This window comes from Tachysurus fulvidraco, chromosome 24, assembly GCF_022655615.1.
Source record: "Tachysurus fulvidraco isolate hzauxx_2018 chromosome 24, HZAU_PFXX_2.0, whole genome shotgun sequence".
Taxonomy (NCBI): domain Eukaryota; kingdom Metazoa; phylum Chordata; class Actinopteri; order Siluriformes; family Bagridae; genus Tachysurus; species Tachysurus fulvidraco.
The window spans coordinates 2430362-2454545 of record NC_062541.1 but is presented as its reverse complement, the minus strand read 5'-3'; the positions used below and the strand labels follow the sequence as shown (position 1 = coordinate 2454545).

The 24184-nt window shown below is 42.5% G+C and overlaps 2 protein-coding genes across 3 annotated transcripts in view; one reads left to right on the top strand and one right to left on the bottom strand.

Moving 5' to 3' along the window:
- The first annotated feature begins 249 nt into the window (after nucleotides 1-249).
- On the top strand, nucleotides 250-12680 carry LOC113647889 (transmembrane ascorbate-dependent reductase CYB561). Of its 2 annotated transcripts, XM_047808316.1 has the most exons (7): nucleotides 2431-2585; nucleotides 2694-2789; nucleotides 2908-3108; nucleotides 5362-5460; nucleotides 5578-5681; nucleotides 6924-7081; nucleotides 8783-12680. In XM_047808316.1, the coding sequence occupies exons 3-7, from the start codon at nucleotides 2913-2915 to the stop codon at nucleotides 8964-8966; spliced, it is 741 nt and encodes a 246-aa protein (XP_047664272.1). In that variant the 5' UTR covers nucleotides 2431-2585; nucleotides 2694-2789; nucleotides 2908-2912; the 3' UTR covers nucleotides 8967-12680. The 2 variants fall into 2 exon arrangements, with proteins under 2 accessions (XP_027010678.2, XP_047664272.1); XM_027154877.2 differs by lacking the exons at nucleotides 2431-2585; nucleotides 2694-2789 and adding an exon at nucleotides 250-712.
- Nucleotides 12681-12885: 205 nt separating this feature from the next.
- tanc2a (tetratricopeptide repeat, ankyrin repeat and coiled-coil containing 2a) overlaps nucleotides 12886-24184 on the bottom strand; it is a 41402-nt gene continuing 30103 nt past the window's right edge. The window contains 4 exon segments of the mRNA XM_027154874.2: nucleotides 12886-16898; nucleotides 18614-18714; nucleotides 19500-19646; nucleotides 20417-20508. Of these exon segments, the coding sequence (XP_027010675.2) occupies nucleotides 15116-16898; nucleotides 18614-18714; nucleotides 19500-19646; nucleotides 20417-20508 (2123 nt within the window). The 3' untranslated portion in view covers nucleotides 12886-15115.

Sequence of the window (24184 nt, the reverse complement as noted above, 5' to 3'; positions counted from 1 at the left end):
CTAGAGATCGATCTCATAGCTGAGAGAGACGAAGAGGGGCGTGCGAAACAGAGACGAAAGAAAAAAAAACGAGAGAAGAAAAGATTCTAGAGAGAGAGCTAGAATACAGCACGGAACATCTCTCTCCTCTCTCTGCTCTCTCTCTCTCTCTCTCTCTCTCCCTCTCTCCCCTCTCTCTCTCCTCCCTCAATATCCCCCTCTCTCTCTTTCCCTCCTCTCTCTCTCTCTCTCTCTCTCTCTCTCTCTCTCTCTCTCTCTCTCTCTCTCTCTATCTATCTATCTATCTATCTATCAATCACTCTGTCTCTCTCCCTCTCTCCCCCGGTCGGCTCTTAATTCTATTTACCTCCTCTATCTCACATCATCCATTACGTCTGGTCGCCAAGGCAACTGAGCACAGCTGATCCCGTCTCCTTTTTTTTTTGATCCAGCCAATCGGGACAGGTCATGGGCGTGGCCAACATCCTCCCGACACCCAGCAGCTTTATCAGTCCAAACCCCAGAGAAGTTCATCCGTTACTGAAGGGGAAAAAACCACAGAGATAAAGATACTCTGGAGATAAATTGTACATTGTAAAGAGGAGACATTGTCGGTTGAAAAAGAAAAAGAAAGAAAGTAAAGATACAGCCATTTTTGTGCAGCCTCTTCTTCCTCTTCTTCTTCTTCCTCTTACCGGAGCAGCTCCAGCGCTTTTCTTATCAAACACATAAGGTAAGTAATAAAAGTGCCCAAGTACATGACTGTCTTTATTTCTCTTCTGTTCACATCCTGTGATTTAACACCAGCTGGAGCTTTATATTAAATGTGTTTCTGATTTGTAGATTGTTGATGTTAATGACGGTCATTAGTGTCACTTCACCTGCTCCTGGTTCACACACCTGCTGCTTTTATCCAGTGTAAAGCCTTAAAAAGCACAAATCTCACTGGGACACATGTATAAGGTTAAACATCTGTTTTTAACACTATGCTGTAGCTTGTAAAGGTGAAGCAGCGCAGTAGCTACAGTGACGGGGACAGATCCAAGGATCTTAAATAATGTTTAACATTTTAATTTAATTGTCAGTTTCTTCAATTCAGTCCCCGAGCTAGAAAACCACCCCACAAAATGACAATAAACAAACAAACAAACAAACAGACGCAATACAAACAATACAAGAGCACAAAAACAACACAAGTACAAAATATTATTCATGGGAATAAAGTTTTTTTTTAGACTTGTGTTGTTTCCTGGTGCAGACTGAGCACCACATAATCGCACACTGTACACGCTTCATAACCGCTATATACAGTAGATACTAAATTCTACAAAGCTACGACGAGTGACGACGAAACAAGCGACTCGGGCTACAACGATCCCTCCGAGAGATGACTGAGGTCAGTGTTTCAGGTGGGATATGTTACTGATACGATGTCTCAAAATACCGAGATCATAATTCAGGTTACTGAGTATGGCGAGTATCATCAGGTGCTGTCGTCATTATACCTGCATTGCTGCTAGTTATACTGACATAAATGGCCAGGATTTGCATACTGCAATCTGATTGGCTCTCATATTTTATGATGCAACACATCACACAACACACGCTCGATATCAACCCCGCTCTTTACCAAGACTTTGGAGTAGAAGGATTGAAGACGTTTTCACGTATCGTGTTTTAGCGACGCCCGTGCGGACTTCGATGAACTCGAACTGATTCGATTAGCTCAGCTGTTCTTGTAACTATGACAACACCATACCGTCTATTACAGCACCGGACATAACGTATTTGCTTAAACGTTAGCAAGTTGCAATGGATACAGTAAGACTGAATTCCTCATATATTTTTACACAATGATATATCTGTAGGGTTACAGTTGAGTGCAAAAGTTTGTGCCCCTTGCTTTTGTTGTAATGTAAGTGAATGCACAAATAAAATACATCTTAAAAGTTTGCACCCCCATGTTTATACTCCAGTTCTTGCATTTCAGTGAGCCTAAGGAATATATTTTTTAAATTAGAGAAAAAACCTGAGGAAATTGTTGACTATTCTTTCTTAATGAAGAGCAAGAGAAATACAGAAGCAATATAAAACCAGAAATATAAGCAAATCCCTTTACAGTGCTAAAGGTTCTCAGAGTAAGGGAGCGCAAACTTTTGTAATCGCCCGAATTAATCTCATGCTCTGTGTTGTTCATTCAGCGCTTATCTTAATTTGTTCAGACAGACAGGATGTCTCATAGGAAACATCTTGCACGCTTGCACGTGGCCCGCTGATACTCTTGCTATTTTCTATTTCCTTGTGTTTGTAGGGTGAGGAGGAGAAAGTAAGCTTTAGAAAGGGGAGATTGAGAAGGTAAGGAGGAGAAGGTGAGGAGGAGGAGAAGGTGAGGTGGAGAAGGTGAGGAGGAGAGAGTGGGGTGAAGGAGGTGAGGAGGAGTGAGTGGGGTGGAGGAGGTGAGGAGGTCTAATCTTCAGTTAATCTGTCCCTTCGCATTACAGTGCGATCTGCCAGCCTGATGCTTGTCATCTGACCTCATGCTAAACACCACCATGTAAATGAGCCTTGTTCTTCTACCATGTGTCCATGGTGGTGTCCTGATAATGGTGAGGAACTCTCTCGAGAGAAGTGCTCGCTTCCTACACTGTTCTTTACTCATTATTATTTATCAGGTTATCTGCTGCACCATGACAATGTCCCTTTGCTCCATGAAGACATGGTGTGGAGATGAAGGTTGGAGTGAAGAACTAGTCTGTCCTGCACTGAGCCCTGACTCTCGAAGGATTGAAACACACTGACGATGTGAAAAAGTGACGTGCCTCCTGGATCTCATCTCTATTTGGTCTAATACTGTTTATATACATTCGCAACACATCAGAGTGACGTCCTCCTGTCTCTCTCTCTCTCTCTCTCTCTCTCTCTCTGTAGGAACGATGGAGGGTTGGGCTGGATTTCGGGCGCTGCCATGCTACGTGGCCTGCTCTCAGGTGCTGGGTGTGGTGTGTTTGGTGCTCACGGGTGTGTGGATGGGACATTATCATGGAGGCTTCGCCTGGGACAGCTCACCGGAGCAGTTTAATGTCCACCCGCTCTGCATGGTCATGGGCCTCGTCTTCCTCTATGGAGACGGTGAGACGGCAGATTTTTTTTTTTTTGCCGAGGCATTCTTTTAACAGAAAAGGCTTAGCCGGGGTAATTTCCAGGATTAAAGGTTAAAGAAATGCAGTTTGATTTAGGATTTTGTCCCAGTTACTGATTGGCATGTGCAGGGAATCACATGTACATGTGACTCTGGAAAAGTAGAACATTCTGAAGGAAAATCATTTGATACGCGGTACGAGCCAAATCCAACACACTGGCTGCTGGATGTCTGAGCTCAGTCTGTGTGTGACTGCAAGAACAATTAGGAGACTGATGAGTAGAGAATTCATCAATCGATCAATCAATCAATCAATAAAACACCATAAATGATTTAATAGTAAGTACTTAACTAAATAACTAAATAAATAACTAACTAAATAACTAACTAACTAAATAAATAACTATAAGTGTAATGTGTCAGTACTGTATACTGTCAGTAAATCCTACAAGGTACATAAAAAATATTAAAGGCTCTGAACACCACCAAAATCAGTCAGTTAGATTTTTTTTTCTTTTAGTTTCCACTCATTTCCATTTGTCCGTTTATTTATAAAAATTTCTACGTAAAATAAGATTTTGTTTGTTTAATTTACGGATTTATTTATTAATTTCAATCATTTTTATACATTTCAATAACCACAAGGAATCCAAACATTATTTTTAATATATTATTATTATTATTATTATTATTATTATTATTATTATTATTTAATTTTATTATTATTATTAGTAGTAACAGTAGTACACATTGAGTATACTGTATGTAGTATAATATATATATATATATATATATATATATATATATATATATATATATATATATATATATTAGATATATTTAACTTATATTAATCACCATTATTATACTATTTGACAAATGCTGTTAGTTGACCAGCAATAAGCGTTTTTATTTATTTATTTATTTATATTTATTTCTTTTTTTATTACTCAAGAGACAGTTCAGGTTAGGGTTCTCTTGTTTGTCTTGTCCTGGTTTCACACACTAACTGCATGTGTTCTTGTCCTGAAACAAAGTTTGCTGAAACACTTAAACATGGCAACAGGTTTCGCTCTTTGGAAAGATCTTAAGAATTCTTTGGCTTCGGTTCATGCTTGCTGTATCGAAAGGGCTGATCTGGCTTAGTGAGACACGAGTCTGGCTCCAGGACCAGACCGAAGTGATGCTGAGGATTTGCACGTGTCGGCTATGAGAGCAGAAACCTGCCTAAAAAAAACCCAGCAGGTTGAACTAAAGAGACTTTTATTTTGATGAAGTTTTGATCCAATCACTGCAACACATTCACTCTCAAGTGCTTTGTGATTTTCTCAGTACTTTCATATAAATTTTCTTTGGGGGCGTGGCTTAATTGTGCTTCTATTCTGACACTGTACATGGTTTAGTTCTGTAGATCTGCCTGTAATCTGAAACAGACAGTGCAGCTTTGTCTATAACCTGTAATTAAAGTATTTAATGTTTGGCCACAGGGCAGTGGGTTGAACCCCTGGCAGAAACAGACGGTTTTGTTCAGCTAATCTTTTCAGCCATTACTCAGGGGATTCGATTAGGACACCGAATCAGAAAGGTCATTGTTCCATTAAAGGTTCGATCATTCCAGAGTGACACGGCTAAGAACAGGCCTGAGGGCCGCTGTGCTCCTCTGCAACACGTTTAATGAGTTCCTCCCCCAGGTACAGCTCGAAAGTATTAGATTATCACAAAACGGCAACACACAGAAAAGCGACTTCGGCTGGAGGTGTAGAGACGACCCGTTGTCAGGGCTTTTGTCACGGGGAGCCTGTGCCTATCTCAGGCGTCATCGGGCATCGAGGCAGGATACACCCTGGACGGAGTGCCAACCCATCACAGGGCACACACACACTCTCATTCACTCACACACACACACACTACGGACAATTTTCCAGAGATGCCAATCAACCTACCATGCATGTCTTTGGACCGGGGGAGGAAACCGGAGTACCCGGAGGAAACCCCCGAGGCACGGGGAGAACATGCAAACTCCACACACACAAGGTGGAGCTCATCTGCCCCTCGATGTCTGTTATGATCCAGTTTGGAGGACAGTTTTTAATTTTCAGTTCAGGAAAACGTGTCCTACTTCCTGTATGTATGTTAGTTATGATTTAGGCTGAAAATCACTGAACTATTCCTTTAAAGGAGGAGAGATATTTACTAACTAACCCTGTTGCCACGTTGCTGAATTCTCTTATCTCTGATGATAGGCGTGTTGGTGTACCGTGTGTTCAGAAACGAGAGCAAGCGTTCGGTGAAGATCCTCCACGCACTGCTACACATGATGGCCCTCATTATCAGCATTGTGGGTAAGTTCTGTCTGCATCTCTGTACACACCTTTGACCTCTGACCTTTGTCTATTTGTCTCTATACCTTTAGATCTTCTGTGAAAGTGGTGTAATGATGTCTGTGTCTCACTCCTCAGGTCTGGTAGCTGTGTTTGATGTTCACAATAATCACGGCTTCCCTAACATGACCTCTCTGCATAGCTGGTGTGGCATGCTGACCTTCATCCTCTTCCTCATGCAGGTGAGCCACATTTGAGCTGGCTCAACTATATGTGATCCACACTTACACCTTAACTACCCCATACCTGGCCATGTGGTCCACACTTACACCTCAACTACACCCATACCTGGCCATGCAGTCCACACTTACACCTTAACTACCCCATACATGGCCATGTGGTCCACACTTACACCTTAACTACCCCATACCTGGCCATGTGGTCCACACTTACACCTCAACTACACCCATACCTGGCCATGCGGTCCACACTTACACCTCAACTACACCCATACCTGGCCATGCAGTCCACACTTACACCTCAAATACCCCCATACCTGGCCATGCAGTCCATACTTACACCTTAACTACCCCATACCTGGCCATGTGGTCCACACTTACACCTTAACTACACCCACACCTGGCCATGCAGTCCACACTTACACCTCAAACACCCCCATACCTGGCCATGCAGTCCACACTTACACCTTAACTACCCCATACCTGGCCATGTGGTCCACACTTACACCTCAACTACACCCATACCTGGCCATGCAGTCCACACTTACACCTCAAATACCCCCATACCTGGCCATGCAGTCCACACTTACACCTTAACTACCCCATACCTGGCCATGTGGTCCACACTTACACCTCAAATACACCCACACCTGGCCATGCAGGCCACACTTACACCTCAGCTACACCCATATTTGGCCATGCAGGCCACACTTACACCTCAAATACCCAGCTGGTCACTTTGTCTTTACCAACATCTAAACTGGTCTTTCTGCCCTATATTGACCCACACTGGAACTACCACACATCTGACATAAAGCTAAGAGAATTATCCTGCATTTTGTCCTCATCCTCACCGACAGTTTAATAACAACACCCAAACCAACACCTACCAACACCTACCTGGACTTTCAGCCCTACTTATCTACCCCACACCTGGCTTTTTTTGATCCTCAATTACACATGAACTTCATACCTGGTCTTTGAACATTTACATTAACATGAACTACCCCACATCTGGCCTCATAAAATTGACTACCCCCTGAACCACCCACACTTGCCTTTCAATACTAACTTTCACCTGATCTACCCCAAACCTGGCATTTCCAGTTGTGGTAGATCTGCTGACTTTCTTTAGAAAACACAGAACACTCATTTTATTTATTTATTTATTTATTTATTTATTTATTACTTTTTAGCAGTTTTATTTGCTGCGAGTTTGAAGTCTAACACTGATTTCCTGTGCAGTGGCTGCTAGGCTTGGGCTTCTTCCTGTTTCCCTGGGCATCATCAGCATTACGGCGATGGTATCTGCCCCTGCATGTATTCTTTGGCCTCGTGCTCCTGGCCATGGCGGTGGCTTCCTCTCTCATGGGCATCGCTGAGAAAGCCATCTTCAGTGGACTGTGAGTACTACAGTAAATCTTTGCATGTTTCCTAGTTATTATTTGGTCATTTTCTTTTATTCCACAACAAGCGCTGCAGGTTATATAGACACGATTATTAATAATTTCCTATCTTCCACATTTTGCACTCGTCCAGCTGCATCTACTGAAGAGTTATTCTCATTTAGATTTACGAGAGAATTTCGATCCAGTCATTCATAGTGGCAGGCTTCGTGAAGCCGAGGAGCGTATTTAGGGCAGCATGAGTCATCAGAGCTTAATGAAAGCTCCAGAGAATGCACGATTCTGTCAAGAGTCTCCTGGCTGGAGGTCTTCAGGAGGATGAGTCACTCCAAAAAGTGACTCGCTGTTTTTCACTGACCTGTGGATCGAAACTGATTGCTATCAGACACACGATGATGCGGTGTACAAGGTTTCATCTTTTTTATTATAGTCATGAGACAAATCGTGTACGCTCTTGTAGATAATTGCCACCGTTGCAATATTCACTTATCTCTTAAAGGCAGGGTCTCCGATTTTTGAGAAATGCTTCAGAAAACTGAGTCGGGCTGAATAATAAACAAAAATCAAAACAAACGTGTAGCCGATGAGCAGAAAGGGGCGGGGCTTGTCGATATTGGCGGAGAGAGTGTTCGGTGCGCATGTGTGACATTAGCAGAAAGCGGTTTTAACATCGACATGGAGGATAAAAACAAAGAAAGAAAGCGAAGAAAGACTTACGATAAGGACAAGAAGTAGGACGTGTTAATATAGGATCAGCTTTCCAGCGCTGGAGAGAACTGAAGGAGCAGGAAGTTGGCCACATATTCACAGGTTGGAGTTTCCCGAGTCAATAACTCCTGAGCTAAACGCTGTTACTACACAAATAACACCTCTTTTCTATCGTAGTAATGTAGAGAGGCAGCTACAACCGCGTTTTGTGTAGTAACAGCGTTTAGCTCAGGAGTTATCGACTCGGGAAACTCCGACCTGTGAACATGTGGCCGACTTTACTTAAGACGCAGAGGCGCTTTTTTTCCTTCTCGATAGGTGAGTAACGTTGGTTTTGCTTTGTTACACAGAACTAATATATGCCTTTGTCCTTTACATCATTATGCTTGTGTGGCATTTTTGCTTGTTTGTTTATCTACAATCGTATTGTTCTTCCCTTCAGCTATGATAAAGACACGTTTCTTTCTGTTAGTCACCTGGGTTACGTATGTATGTGTGGGCGGAGCTATCGATACAGGGGTGGGACCCGTTTGGGTTAGGGGCGTGTTTGTTTTGGTGATTTTATATGTCAACATTGGCTTTCAAACATCGGAGATCGCACCTTTAAGCTGTATAACCAAAATAGTTAGACTTATGCCAGGCCCATTATTAATACTTTGAGTTTATTGTTTTAGCAGCTATCTTTAGAAAAACCTTGTCCAAGTGCAAGGCACAGAAACAACATTATGTAGAACTGTAAATGGATAAACATGACATGGTGTGTTTATTAACCATACTCAGGAAAGACAGATAAAACAGAGTTCTAGCCAGGAAAACAGGCATTGTCTGAGGTTCGGGATAAGAAGTCTGAAGGATTTAAATAAAGTGAGTTAATTTTTTACTCAATTCAAAGCAACCTAATCGAGCAGGTGTGTAAGTATCATAGTGAAATGATAGTGAGGTAACATAATAACCTATTAATACTGAGGAACCCCTCTGATCATGTCGTAGGCCACCGTTTGCTCCTGAGGAGGTTCTGGCCAACATGCTGGGTCTGCTGCTGGTGTGTTTTGGGGTAATTGTGGGCTACGTGGTAACCAGAGAGGAGTTCAGACGACCGCCGAACCCTGAGGAAGAGGCTCTGTCTGTTCACTTCAACACTCTGAGTGAGGACTCCAGACCCAGCACGCCTTAACACCGCACCGAGACTTCAACACTCCTCCTTCCATTTAGACTCCAGTCTCCTTATTCCGGTTTAAACGCTCTCACTTCCTGTGTGTGTGTGTTCAGTAAAATAGAAAGCAGGGGTCATCGTCACACACGTACGGATGAACTCGGCAGTTCGAGAACACTCGGCAGTCTCCATGTTTTGTATCAAAATCAAAAGTCAGGAGAAAGTTTTGATTGATTTATTTAAAATTGCTATAGGATGTAGGATTTAGGACTTCATATTCCTAAAGTAAGTTCCACCTTCAGTAAAAAGTCATGCCTGTGTCCCAAACTGCATTTAAAGGACTATAAATTATGACCAAAATAGCAAATGACATCATATAAATACTAACATACTGTACTGTTTATTAGGGTGGAATGTGGTTTGGGACACGTCCAAGGTGTTCAGGGCTCTGAGGATGATCATTATCTGCTGTTATCTTCGTCCCCTCAGGATTACAGCAGTGTTATGGGCATTAAAGCTTTAATTAAAGGTTTTAATCACCCAATGGTTTGGAAAGTATAAATGCGTTAGCGCAGCTAGCATGAGACCTAAAACACAGCTGCAAATATAAAGACTGGCTTGTAGGAAAAACACAACCCACTCAACCCACTCAACCCACTCAACCCACACACACACACACACACACACACACACACACACACACACACACACACACACACACACACACACACACACAAACACACACTAAAAGCACCTCGTACCAGCAGTATTGACCGACTGGAAAGACACTACAGAACCTAACAAACTGTATTAGGTTAAATAAAAACACCAACAGTTTAAAGGATAAAAACAGCGAAGTCTTCATACTGTTAGTTTCCCCACAACTCTACAGTCACCAGTCTACAGAATTCTCCCAGACAGATGAGTTATAATTACACGTACATGTCATCCTGTGTTTACAGGAACATGTTTTCATCCATAAAACTCGTAATTACCAGCTGGAAACTCGTCATTTTCCTAACACTCTAATCCGCCAGTGTGTAACGTCACTACTGTACGTTAGAAACAAACACATGAGCTGAAAAAAATGAAATGAAACGTTAGCGGTTTACAGGTTGGACTTTAGCTAATCTAGGTTTTTTATAATAAATCAGTTTAGCTTTGTCTTGGACTGTTGTTAGATGATATCCCATAATGCACTACGGTAGGATCGTGCCTGAACGATGGACACCAGAGGATGTACGATACCTAGCTTGATTATTTATGTCACCATAGAAACAAGTTCGGTGGGCACGGTGGCTTAGTGGTTAGCACGTTCACCTCACACCTCCAGGGTTAGGGGGTCGATTCCTGCCTCCACCTTGTGTGTGTGGAGTTTGCATGTTCTCCTCGTGCCTTGGGGGTTTCCTCCGGGTACTCCGGTTTCCTCCCCCGGTCCAAAGACATGCATGGTAGGTTGAAAATTCTCTGGTAGTGTGGGAGTGTGGGAGTGAATGAGAGTGTGTGTGCCCTGTGATGGGTTGGCACTCCATCCAGGGTGTATCCTGCCTTGATGCCCGATGACGCCTGAGATAGGCACAGGCTCCCCGTGACCCGAGAAGTTCGGATAAGCGGTAGAAAATGAGTGAATGAGTGAGAAACAAGTTATTTTCTAATCCTAATGTATTACACAGAGCACTGTTTACTAACCACATGTTCCACATCCCCCACAATGCACTGCTTAAAGGTCAATATGTTACATTAGAGGACCAAATACCCATAATGTTCTTCTTATTATTATTATCATTATTGTTATTATTGTACTGTATGAAACCTGGCAGCGGTTCACCCCATGTGATGAGAGGATTTACATCTTAGTCCATTTTTATTAACAAAATGTTCTGAGTCTTCTGGACAGAAGGATAATAGAAAGTGTGTTCGGTTGCTAATTAAAGGAGCAGTTTGCGTAGTTGTTTTTACAGCCACGTGCACCACAGAGACGATGCATCGGATATCGTGTTTTTATGGCGGAAAGGGGGCGGGGAGATTTGCTTTGTATGGATTGGAGGTGTAGCTTATTTCAGAGGCGGGAAAAGGAGAGTGAAACCTGCTTCCTTATTTATATATTTATTTATTTATTTATTTTAAATGGCATTATTTCCACAAGTTTGAGAAGAGTAGGAGGTTTTAACCTGCACGACCGTAAGTGGTAAATACTCTGAAATGTTAGAGCGAATTATTTTAACATTTAATCATTTCCACTTCATCGCTCATTACAATTTCAAGACATTAAATAATTTCGGATTTAATTTCTTTCTATTAACTCGAGTTATCAGTACAGACACTTTGGTAAATATCAGCTCATAATTCTCGCTCAGATCGTCCGTCATCCTCATGTCCATTTATTTGAAATCTCGACATTCATATTCAAGTGTTAGGAGTCAAAAAAAAAAAAAAAAGTCTTTAATAGTGAATGATGTCTTTATGCTTCACTGATTTACTTTACAGTCATTTGTGCTGATGTAAAGTGACTGATGTAACCAAAACCCTGCACACACACACACACACACACACACACACACACACACACACACACACACACACACACACACACACACACACACACACACACACACACACACACACATGCTGCTGTACCGTGTACTTGTTCCGTGTTGGTGGTGTTTCCTGTGGACTATTTGTTCATCACAGTGAGGTGTGTGTGTGTGTGTGTGTATGTGTTGTAGGCACCACATCAGGACTCATCACCGTAAAATCAAACACGTGTGTTCATCACCCCGATCTTTATGTGTGTGATTAGAGCTGAGCACGAAAAAGTGCAATAAATAAATAAATAAATAAATAACTGAAAAAGAAAAGACAGCAATCCAAACTCGCTCACTTTATAATAAATCCACGTCGAAGTCCAGCTGTTGAATTCTGTCTCAAATCATGTCTGATGAATATTTTTTATGACTCCTTCTGCCAGATGTGTTCAACAAATGTTTAGTCGAAATCTGATGAGTGTAATCAGTTTGTTTTTTTCACAGCTTTTCAGAAAATGCTTTTTACCTCCTGACCAATCAGGGCCTAAGCTGAGGGGGTAAGCGAGAGGAACAAACGTGTAAGATTATGTAAGAGTAAGAGCGATAGTGTAAGAGTCATGTAAGAGTCGTGATAGTGAGCGGATGAGATTTCTGATATATTTTAATGGGAAATATTTTAAAGTGTGTATGTTTGGGATATTGAGCATTGTGTTGCATTTCAGGGGCATGTGGTAGTTTAGTGTTTATGGTGTTGGAATACTGACTGACTGACCTCCTAAACCCCAGGTCCACCAGACTGCCACTGCTGGGCCCCTGAACAAGGCTCTTAACCCTCAATTGCTCAGTTGTATAAATAAAATGATATAAAAATGTACGTCGCTCTGGAAGGAGTCTGCCAAATGCTGTAAATGTGAATTTCCATTTTAGAGTAAAGTCACACAAGATTATCTTATTATTATTATTATTATTATTATTATTATTATTATTATTATTATTATTATTATTATTATCTTAATTTTCAGCTTCTAAAGCTACAATGAAGTCAAACAGCTAACTTTATTTCATCTGTGTTACTGGGAATGAAAAATACAATCTAGAGCACAAGCTAGGCGAGTTGTTGGAACTAGCTAGGAGAATACACACACACACACACACACACACACACACACACACACACACACACACACACACACACACACACACACACACACACACCAAACTCAGCAGATAGGGATTTTTTTTTAAAAAAAATGCTGGCGTGTCCTTTAATGTGCTTGGAAATCATCATAAGGTTAAATCCTCTTGTAATGTCCTCATGTTTTACCATGGAATTTTTTTTTTTTTTTTTTTTTTTTTTAAATATATCAAGATTAAATGCGTAACCTGGATTAAAACAAGAATCGTGCAGTCACTGATCGTTTTTTTTTTCACCCCGAGGGAATTTCTTTGAATTCTTAAATTAGTACATTATTTCATTATTACATACAGTTGATTGTACAGTTGGACAGGATCAAAAATGCATTCATGTTTCTGGCTTTTACTCTTGTTTTACTGAAAACCGTGTACAGAGAGTCGGGCTAACAGCAAGCTTAGACTGAAGGAAAAAAAAATATACAAATAAAACTTTATATAAAATTGAAAAGAAAAAAAAAGGGAGGAGGAAAATGATTGACGCACAGTCCTTTCCTCTTTCCTTTCTACATAGGTATCATGATAAGTAAAATCTCACCGCCACCAGACCCCCCACCCCCACCCACCCCGAACAGCACACGGCAATGTGTGCGTCAGCAAAGAGCATGCGTTCTAATTAAGCACAATTTGTACAATCATTAACATATCTGCCATAAAAAAAGTTGGTTTTCAACACATTAGAAAAAAACCCCAGCAAGGACACAAAGTTTCCAGTCCTGATAGCGTAAAAAAAAAAAAACGGAAAAGTGCATAAACGAAACAATGCTGAAAAGAAAGAAGGGAACACAGAAAGAAAATCATGAAATAAATACAATGTAAGAAAATGAATAACAACCTTTTGTGAATGTGTGTAAAATAAAGGAAGCGATCTAGAAAAGTGTCTAAAACTGAAAAGAAGCCTCTCCTTAATAACTTCACCGTCTCCTTAATAAAAGTATTATTCACACGCTAGTGTAACGCTATGTTACCTTCATAAACGTGAACGTGACGTGAGATGACGATGTTTCCTCCTGAAGTCCGGTAACTCACAGCACAGCATTTTTAATAATGACCAAAAGAAAACATTTCCATGAAAGAAAAATTGTCCTTAAAGCAGGTAAAAAATTCACATTAGTGACCTACCGGGAGCAAGAACGCTGAGCACAAGGAAACCAGGAGCAAAATGAAGTATGTATATGTATATATAATTTTGTACAAACATAATTTAAACTTAAATATTCCATATTTTCAATCTTTACTTTAGCTATTTACACAGTGGTTCGGGATCAGCATTTACAGCCATATATACAAATGAGACTTCAGGAAAGCTTCGTATCGAGGACAGAACCCGGCCACATCATGGCTCGTTCCGACGATTCCGCTAGAGGTAGGAGGGGAACGAAATCTGGCCTGATCTCTTGGGATACAAGATTTCAGACTAATTGTGCACTCAACCAAGTATAAAAAATGTTGTAATGAGTTATTTATAAGCAGGAGGCGGCGTAACTAAGGCCTTACTAAACATTTAGACTCATTTAGACCCTGACATACCAAGCTAATGTCAAAAAACAGCGAATGCACTTCAACAGACGAAATAACTTTTTCTTACCAGCAGGGGACAATATTCTGTATTCCAATTCAAATATAAATATAGATAAAAGAGTAAGAATTGTGTAAAAGACAAATCCTGGTATTCCACCTATATGTTGTACTAGTACAAGTACCTATACTGTTACGGAAAACTACAGTATTTAGTGTAGGAATACAAATTTTACCCAAACAATCTAGCGCTTGGCTTGATTTGACACGTTTCGCTTCAATCGAACAGCTTTTTCTGGCTCTCTGATCACTATTCAACCACACAGCATACATAATGTGATGATGGTGTCTGAGAGGTTTGTGTAAAGCTTGCTTACAAGCTTACAAAGTCTTTGTGGCGCTATTAAAATTTGCGGCGACGTCTATGGCTACAGGAAAAAGAATTCCGCTCCTCAGGGTCATCTGTCTGCATGCATCTTGGCTGCCCATGTACAGTACGCTGGGGTGTTTAATCAGTTGACCAGCATTAACTAGCCTTTAATATGTCTTAAATGCATTGAAAACTAATACCAACAAATAGCTTGGTGTGTCAGGAGTATGTACTGGCTCTTGCGAAGCTCTATTCCACCATTTCCTACAAATGGCAATTTATACCATTGCAATATTATGGTTAAATCACCAGATGTGGTTGTACAGGTCCTGCAAATTGTATCCATTACGCTGTGCAGTTCTCTTGCTCATCTATACAGCAAAGCTTAAGGTGAAAGCTAGCATACTGATGTAATGTTGGCCAACTCTGAGGTTCCTGAAGCATCCTGCATTTCCTGATCCCAAAGCAGATGCTTTCTACAACATCTCCATTTAGGTCATGTTCAGTTTATAGATTAGATTATGTCAATGTGAGGGGGGCATATATATACACACACAAGGTGTGCCTCAAACGTTGGACTCAACAAAGGGCCTCTTTGGTTTGATAGGAGAGGAAGGACCTTGGCGCTCCCCATGCCCCACCTGTCTGTATTCGCTATCCTGATAGGCCTGCGACACTGGCAGCGTTCGTGCCACCTTAATGTCCGGGTATGTGGGTGCCTGACTCACCCGGCCTGTGTTATCTGGCCGATAGTAGTCATCCTCCACTAGGTGTCCATTGTGGGCATTGTTGGTGCGATTGTAGTAGGCAAGTTGCCCATAGGTCATGTTACCAGGTGATGTGGCAGGGCTGGAGACCACAGTGTCTAAAGATGACACTGCCCAGGTGCGTGATGTGGTGGAAGAGGATGAAGGTTGCTGAATAAACTGCTGAGTCCGTCCTGTCTTGTCTATGATGCCCATGAAGGGTGTACTGCGTGCCCGCAGAGCTTCGCCTGGGTATGTCCCCCCTAAAACTCGCATGTCAGTACCTTGGGGTGGAGAAACTGGTGAAAGGTCATCACTGTAACCACCCTCATATGCCAGCTTCAGTGGGATCTCCATCTGTTGTGCTGAAGATGAGGGCCTGAAGCCTGGACCTAAATTAGTTGTGGATCCTGCAGCTAGACTGCTGCTAGATGGTGAAAAGCGCAGGCCAGTGCTCTGAGAGTGGATGAGCGGCCGTGGTGTAGGGCCGGTGGCACTTAGTGGGCGACGCATACCGTGAGGATGCTCTGGTGATGATAACTGAGGCTGGCGCTCAATTTCATGTGGCTGGACTGGATAATAAGCAGCTGATTGGCTGCGGCTGATCTGAGGTCCCATTTGACTATAACGGGGGCCTGTGATACTTGGCCTGTATGCATGTGAGGGCCTCTGTGGGAGCTCCTCTTCTATGTACACACTGCCCTGCATCTGCAGAGGGCTTGAATAGGCCACCTCCCCAAGCTCATCAACATCCCCTGGAACATGTCCCCTTATGGACTGAGCCATGTGAGAGTAGGCGGTGGAGTGGACTGAGCCACTGGTCTGATTTGTGCGGACGATCTGGGCCTTGGCTGGCTGGAGCCACTGGGTTTGCTGCTGCAGTGAGCGCTGGCTGCCCATTTTTGCCAGAGGTGACTTGGGCCTGCCAGAAAGTGCCTCTTGTTGATACCGGTTTGAGCTGACGGATGCAGACTGTGGCCTATAGATGGCTGCATTCTCTGAGGTGTAGGCACCACGGCGTAAAGGTGAGGGAGGGGGGCTGAAGTGGTAGGATGAGGAGGAAGATGAAGAGGAGGCCTGGTGGGCTGGGGAAGTCTGAGGGGGGCTTGGACGATAGTGTTGAGTCTGATGAGTTGGAGACAGTGATGGAGTGGTAGACTGGTAACCCTGTCGGGTTGGAGAGGACATGGATGGAGGACTTGGCCGCAGATCATAGGACTGGCTCATGCTAGCGATTCCGGAAAGGTAGGGCAAGTGGCTTGGGGAAGGTGGCATGTTCTGAATGACAGGCAGGCCTGAAGGGCTGGAATGAGGCTCAGCAGTCACAGCTAGTGGAAGACCATCCAAGTCCCGCTCCAAGTAATCTTCATCCTCTTCAAACAGGTCCTGCACTGGCTCCATATCAGACAGACGGGGCTCCAGTGGAGGAGGATGTGGCACCATTGGAAGGGCTTGGGGAGGAGAAGGAGGTGGATCCAGCTGCTGTTGCTGAGCGACTTGGCGACACTCCTCCTCCACACGTTGTAGCAGACGCTGGATCTCACGGTTATTAGGGCACAGGCGAATGGCTTCACTCAGGTCCTCCAGGGCTGCGTGGAATTGCCTATCCAAGGAGAGAGATGTGTTATTCGTGATGCAGAGATAAAAAACACACAAACTTATAGACAATTATGCATAGAAAACCTGTTTAAAAGGGAAATTATATAAAGTTTCCAGCTCTTTGCTGCCTGCAATGCATGCAAAGCAAGTAAAACTTGCTCTTGCCCTCGGCTTTACCTCAACCAAAGCGAGTCCTTCTGAAACTATGTAGGCCTTGTTAATTGCTTTTTAAAGTCCCTAGAAACATCTTGAGAGGCAAGATTTGATGTGTGTTGAGGGATTGCCTTTCCTTACATGAAGTCAGAGTGAAGACAACAGAGTATGAGACACATTACACCAACTAAACTGAACTGACTGGACAGTAGCAAAATTTGTTGAATGGCCAAGAGTTAAACAAGAGTCTTTTTTTTTTTACAATAATGGAGAATTTCTCACTGCTGACTTCAACACCTTATATCTTAGAATGATCTTGTTTGGCCTGAGGTCAACTATCACTGGTGCTGGGAGTGACACAGATGCCTCTTTTCCACCGGAAAGAACCGGGTGCTTGTTCAGAGCTAGCGCTGGTGCTGGTTCAAAGTTGGTTCCACTGGCGAACCTTCTAAGAACCGGTTTGCCTTTCCACCGGCTAGAGAGCCATCATGGCGCCGAGTGTGACGTCACTATATACGTGTCACGTGTCCCAGCAACGTTAGCGCAGCAGCGACAAACACAAACACAACAACAATGGCGGATGTTGCTTTACTGTTAATGCTCATGGCTTTGCGAATCTACATTAGCATCCAAACGCGGCGAATAAAACGTGTACGTGCGGCTCCGTGTAATCTGTATAAACGGAGGTTGTAATCGATAAAGTACATAACGTTATTTTATCATTAACACAGAAAAAAATTTAGCCTTAGCATGTAGCTACCTACTATCATGTGTGCTGATAATATATCATATCGTGGTAAAGTAAAAGTGTATTAAACATTAGTATACTTAAGGTACATTATCAAATGAGCTAACAGTAGCCCCGCCCCCAGCTCCTGACGCAAGCGGTTCTTAAGTCTAGACCAGCAACGTTTTGGTGCTACTTAAGAACCACTTTTCCTGGTTCGGAGCCGGTGCTTTGGCGGTCGAAACAGAAAGAACTGGTTCTAAATTAGGCTCCGAACCAGCACTCGAACTGCCTCGGGGGAAAAGGGGCATGAGACATCACAGAGTGACATCTGATTTTTGACCCACTTTAAACTGGACACTTTATATGTTATGCTTGGTTTATAGGTGTCCTATAATGTCATGCCTACAAGTGGTGACATTTACGGTCCCAGAATTCGAAATCCGATTCTAGGCTAAATTCAGAAATAAAGAAACTAATTAGGGGCTCCACTGTAGAGCAATATTGTTAATAACATTTTCATTGCATCATTCCAGCTCTAGAAACCCTTTACCCGAATACTGTACACTGCTCACAGTCCAGCAACATACAGTAGCATTGGCAGATCATATATTCTGTGTGTTAATCATGAAAATAATCTGAAAATGTACAAAAAAAAGATGTGATGCGACAGATGGAAAGTCTGTAGAATAAAAATAATGTTGAAATGTATGAAAATGAGCCTCCTTATCCTTAGAGTAACACTACCGGGTGAGATTTCACCTCATTACTAAGTCTAGACTTGATTAAATTGAGGAGGTTTAGGTCCCAGCGCCCTTCCTTTTTGTTGCTACGGTTACCTGCTGCTGCGTTTGGCGCGGGCTCGTGCGTAAAAGGCCTCATAGGATTTGGGTTTCAACTCTAGAGCTCTGGAGGCAAACTCCTCCGCCATGCCAAAGTCCTGCAAGCAACAACAGGGCCGACAGTCATTACACAGAGCCATACGCTTGGAGGCATGTAGGGATAGTCACAAGCATACATACAAACACATACATTCATACGTACCGTTCAAACATACATGGTGTGATGTGGATACACTCATTATGAACATACAAATGGTGGTTTAACATCATGGACACACTCATTATGAATGTAAATGTGCAAAAAATGCCTCAACGTAAGCCAAAAATGTGGAAGTTTTCACATGTACACTGATAAGAGACTCTCTCTCTCACACACACACACACACAGAACAGACCATCACACTATAAAGCAATATATTCATCTCCACCAGGGGGTGCTTTAAACACAGTGACATTTTTGTGCTCCAACTGTTGCATATATACCTACAGTAGACTATAACTACCTATACACTGTATATATAATCTGAAAATAAATTAAATCCTTTCTTTTATACAGGGGAAACAAAACAAAAAACAAATCTGAAACTAAAAAAAAGTGGTTGGGATGAAAAGTGATGATGTGGGTCCGATGTAAGTACTTTTTTTTTTTTAAATCTTAATGCCTCGACAGGATTCTGCCTCACTTTTGGATTAAAATTACAAATAAAGGAATGATACAGATATTCTAAAGCAGTAAGGGTTGTACTGCATGTTACACTAAAATGAAAAAAACTAAAACTAAACAAAACTTACATGCATAAGTACATACGAGTCATCTTGCTTCATGTTGCATAAAAGGTTCAAGGCAGTTAATAAAAACTATAACCAATAACTGGCTACTAACGTTCATTTTGCGGCGGCAACGGGACAGGTTTAGCAGCAGGGAGACTTTAAGCTCGCGGAAACTCTTCAGGTCTTCGGTGAAACCTTCACGAGGGAACTTCTTCAGAGCGTACTGATAGCGCTGGGCTGCTTCCTTCACTTTTCCTTTCTATCAAAGAAAATATATGAAATAAATGTAAACGTATCTGTTAGAATGTAAAGAGTGCAACCCGAAAGAAGGAAGAACGGAAAGAAGGGTAGGTAAAACACAAGGTATGAGGAAGAGGCAGAGGCAGAAGTTAGAAGGTATGGATTTAAACAGGTAAAGAGCAAGGATGAAGGACAACCGAGGTAGGTGCATAGATGAGTAGGTAGGAAGCTAGAAAGGAAAATGAGAAGTTACAGGAAAGGTAAGAAAGAAGGAATGTAGATAGAATGAAAGGGAAGAAGAAGTTGGGGCAAACATGGGCAAGAAGGGAAGATGGTAGATAGGGGAAAATGGAAATAGAGAAGATATAAAGGAAAACCAAAGGAAGGAAAGTAAGAATAAGCATCATAGAATGATAGGAAGATAAGGAAAGAGGATATGGGAGAAAAAAAAGAAGAAAAGTAGAAATGAAGGCAAAGGGAAAGGCAGAAGTTTTGGGTACTGAGAAGTAAAAGAAGTGAGAAAGAAAGAGAAAGAAAGAAAGAAAGACGGCTAAATAGCTAAGAATAAATAAAGGAAAGACAGCTTTGGTGTGTGTATCTAGATAAGAAGGAAGGCAAGAGGAATGCAAGTTAAAAAAAAGCACTAAGGAAAGAACGAAAAGAAATAGGTAGATAGAATGTAGTTGGAATGAATTCATGATAGGAATGAGGGTGGGTGGGTAAGAGTAAAGGTAGAAAAGAGTAAAGGTATTTACAAAGTAATAATTCAATGTTTGGAGAGAGACTGACCTTGTAGAATCCATCGCCTTCCTCAATCAGCTTGCTTAGGAGGACGATCATGATGTCTGGCTTGGACGTGGCCATGGCCCATGTTGCTGGACCTGTAGCAAAAAGTCAGTGCGTGGATTGAGACAGCCTGCGAACATGCTAGATGGGAACAAGCAGTTCATCCAAGAGCATCAAAAAGACACAACATCTTTATATCTTTGTCTTTGGTAAATAAGAGATCAAATCCATATCGTCAGTGGTTCTTAGTGTTGGTGCTGTAGTGCCATGAATGGATTACAGGTAAGAATTAAAGTCGATTGAACAGAAAAATCTTCAGACCTCACATCTGGATCGTCAAATTGCTCGTCATTAAAATCAAAGGTCTATGTTTAGGCAAGTACATTAAAAAAGTTGTTTCTTGCCTGTATTACTTAGTGTTTACCTTCCTCTAACACACCTGACATTATTTATAAATGGCTCAGCAAATAGCTGAAAAATTGCGCGAGTGCACTTCAAAACCCAGACTGAGAACCAGTGAAGCACAGAAACTCCATATAGAAATACATAGACAGTATTCACAAAACTGCAAATGTCCAGCAACAAAAGAAAGACAATGAGTTGTTAAACAACCATAATACAGGATGCATGACACATTTCCCTATCTCAGGCGTCATCGGGCATCGAGGCAGGATACACCCTGGACGGAGTGCCAACCCATCACAGGGCACACACACACTCTCATTCACTCACACACTACGGACAATTTTCCAGAGATGCCAATCAACCTACCATGCATGTCTTTGGACCGGGGGCGGAAACCGGAGTACCCGGAGGAAACCCCTGAGGCACGGGGAGAACATGCAAACTCCACACACACACAAGGCGGAGACGGGAATCGAACCCCCAACCCTGGAGGTGTGAGGCGAACGTGCTAACCACTAAGCCGCCGTGCCCCCTCTGAATATACATTTATATACAAATCCAGAAGTGCCTCCAGGTTGTCCAACCCTTCGACCCTATCCCTACTTATGCTAAAAATATGGCCTATTATCCTATGACTAGCCACATCGGGGATGATTAACCCTGACTCCAAAGAAGAAGTATTCGTCAGCCAACACTCTGGAATTGTCGATGTACCAGGACCCAGTTAGTGGCATTGCTTACTGCTACTGCACACCTGTACAGCTCTACACAGGTAAACTCACAGGGTGGATATTTGCCTCATCATATTCTCAGTGATTTATTTAACAGTAGCATGTACAATAGTAGACAACATTTGCTTCATCACTCACATTAGCTAAATTTGCCGACTGGTATGCAAATGATTTTTCCCTAATAATTTGCATTATGGACTAGACCAGCGGTCTCTGATCTTATCCACAAAGGGCCGGTGTGGGTGCAGGTTTCATTCAAACCAAGCACCCACACCGGCCCTTTGTGGATAAGATCGGAGGCCGCTAGACTAGACAATGAGATGCACATCGGTAAAGAGAAGTACCGATGTGTATCTCATTGGAACTAGAAAGAGACAAGAAAGATCAAGCAGGCTGAGCAGGAAGCTCTGCAAACCATGCAACAAATGGGAGTTTGTGAAGAAGTTCCCTGAAGTGTTCGTTGTGCATGGAGAAACAGTCCATCACCATCATTCATGCATTTCCAGACATGCACTCATGCACAATGCACCCATGCATATGTGTCTTCAGGCTAGAACTGACCAATCCCAAGATCCATCTTAGTTGCTTGCCCATTGAATTTCTGCTTGGTAACCTTTGCTGTCTGCCATGACCCTGGTTTAGCTCCATTGCAGGTTCACTGGCATTTCTCAAGGACATATTTTGATATGGTCAGGGGAACAATGTTAGCTATCTGTAGAGAGGATGCACTTATTTCCAGGGATTTCAGAACAGCGTAACAGATATTGCATCATCGGGTAGACGTGGCCTATTCGATAATCTAACCCTAACCCTAACTTTTGGTTGTTTATTTGTTTTCTAAAATAAATCTACCCGTACGACTGTTTTGTCCTTCGTAGTATGCTGTTGTTTTTTTTTGAAAGAGGGAGTTTTTCCAAGACCTCCGGAAACACGCCCACTTTACGTCGTGGTAACGAAACCCCTGGAATTTAGTGAATGCCATCTGTGGAGAGTTCACTGTATCTAGCTGTTGTTGAGACTAGCGGCCTAGTCTCAGTTACTGTACGGTAACCGAAAGCCAGTGGTTTGTGGACTGTTCTACTAACGTTGCCTTCGACTTAACTCGGAAGCCATGTTGATATGACAACGCTTGCTAGTGTCAATCCAGGGTTGAGGAGAATTTTGAGAGTAGAAATTCTGACTTCAATGGGTCCATTTTCATGATCTTTTTTAGTCAAAAATGAGTTTGGAGTAAAGGTCTTCTCGGGTCTAAAAAAAATTACCCGACCCGAAGTGACCCAAATGACTTTTTACCCGAACCCGACGTGCATATATATATATTGACCCGACCCGAGACAAACCCGAAAAAATTAGAATTAGACCCGAGTCCGACGGCAATTTTTTTTAACCCGGATGTTACTTTAGTGTAACTGCTACAGCGTGGATTCAAAATTGATTGACAGGTCTGTTTCAACGAAAATTGGCTTACCGCCAGCCACACGATGTCGCAAGCGGTCTTGGCAAACAGAGAAGAGGTTGGAAAAGGACTCGAGTCGATGCCCACACACGAGATACAGTAGTTCGGGTCTTCTCGGGTCCGTTCGGTAAAAACACATTCATTTTAAATTACCCGAGACCCGATGCCGCTATTATTATACCCGACCCGTGTCCGAGGGACACGTGAAACTTTTAGAACCGAACCCGCTCATGTTTTCGGATCTAAGTGGACCCGTGAAGACCTCTAGTGTGAAGCTGTGGGTGAATGCAACACAAGGCTTCCATTTCATGCTGCTATTGGACAAGTTCAATCTGAGAGCATAAGAGTTTTACAACAGATGTTTTTTGTTTCATTTTCTTTATCTAGATCATAAATGAGGACTAAAATACTTAGAGGCATGCTGTTGAAAGTAAACAGTTGGAGCAGTGATAAAGTTACCATACCAAAGTTATTCATTTTCTCTTACAGCAAGTCCTCAAATGTTTACGTGCCCCTGTGGCTGTTAGAGCAGCTGTTTCAGAAAATGTAATCAACACATTCTGACTTCTGAATTCACAACCTTTTCTGATTCGCGGGACTTGACGGCTCCAGTTTTAATTTTTCAGAAGTTTGACCTACATAGCAACAGTAACCAAGTGTGGGCAGGGATTGGGATCGGCAGGGATTGGGATCGGCAGGCATGATAACAGCATCCATCAAAAATCACTTTCCTAAATACAGCACTGATTTGTGTTTGATCTAGGAGCAGGTACAAAGACAACACAGACAAGGAGACCATCCAAGTAGGGTACTGAAGTGGAGTGGATCACAGACATACAAATAAAAGGTTGAAGATTGAAGATAAGGGTGCACACACAAAGGGCTTTACCTCTGGCCCTGCTGGGAAGGGTCTGACATCCTGCTTACAGAGAGAGAGAGGGAGGTGAGGGGGAGGTTACGCAAGCGACAGGGATACAGGGGGAGTGAGGTAAAGGAATTACCACAGGGTTCGAGTTCAATGTCGGCCCGGGGAGAGGGATAAGTAACGTTCAGGAAGAGCGTGAGACAAAACCAAGTGAGAGGTGTGAAAATGCATGAGATGAAAGAAGGGCAGCGGGGTTAAAAGAAGCAGCAGCAGTGTTAGTGGCCTCTATCAGTATACACCGATGAAACACTGCA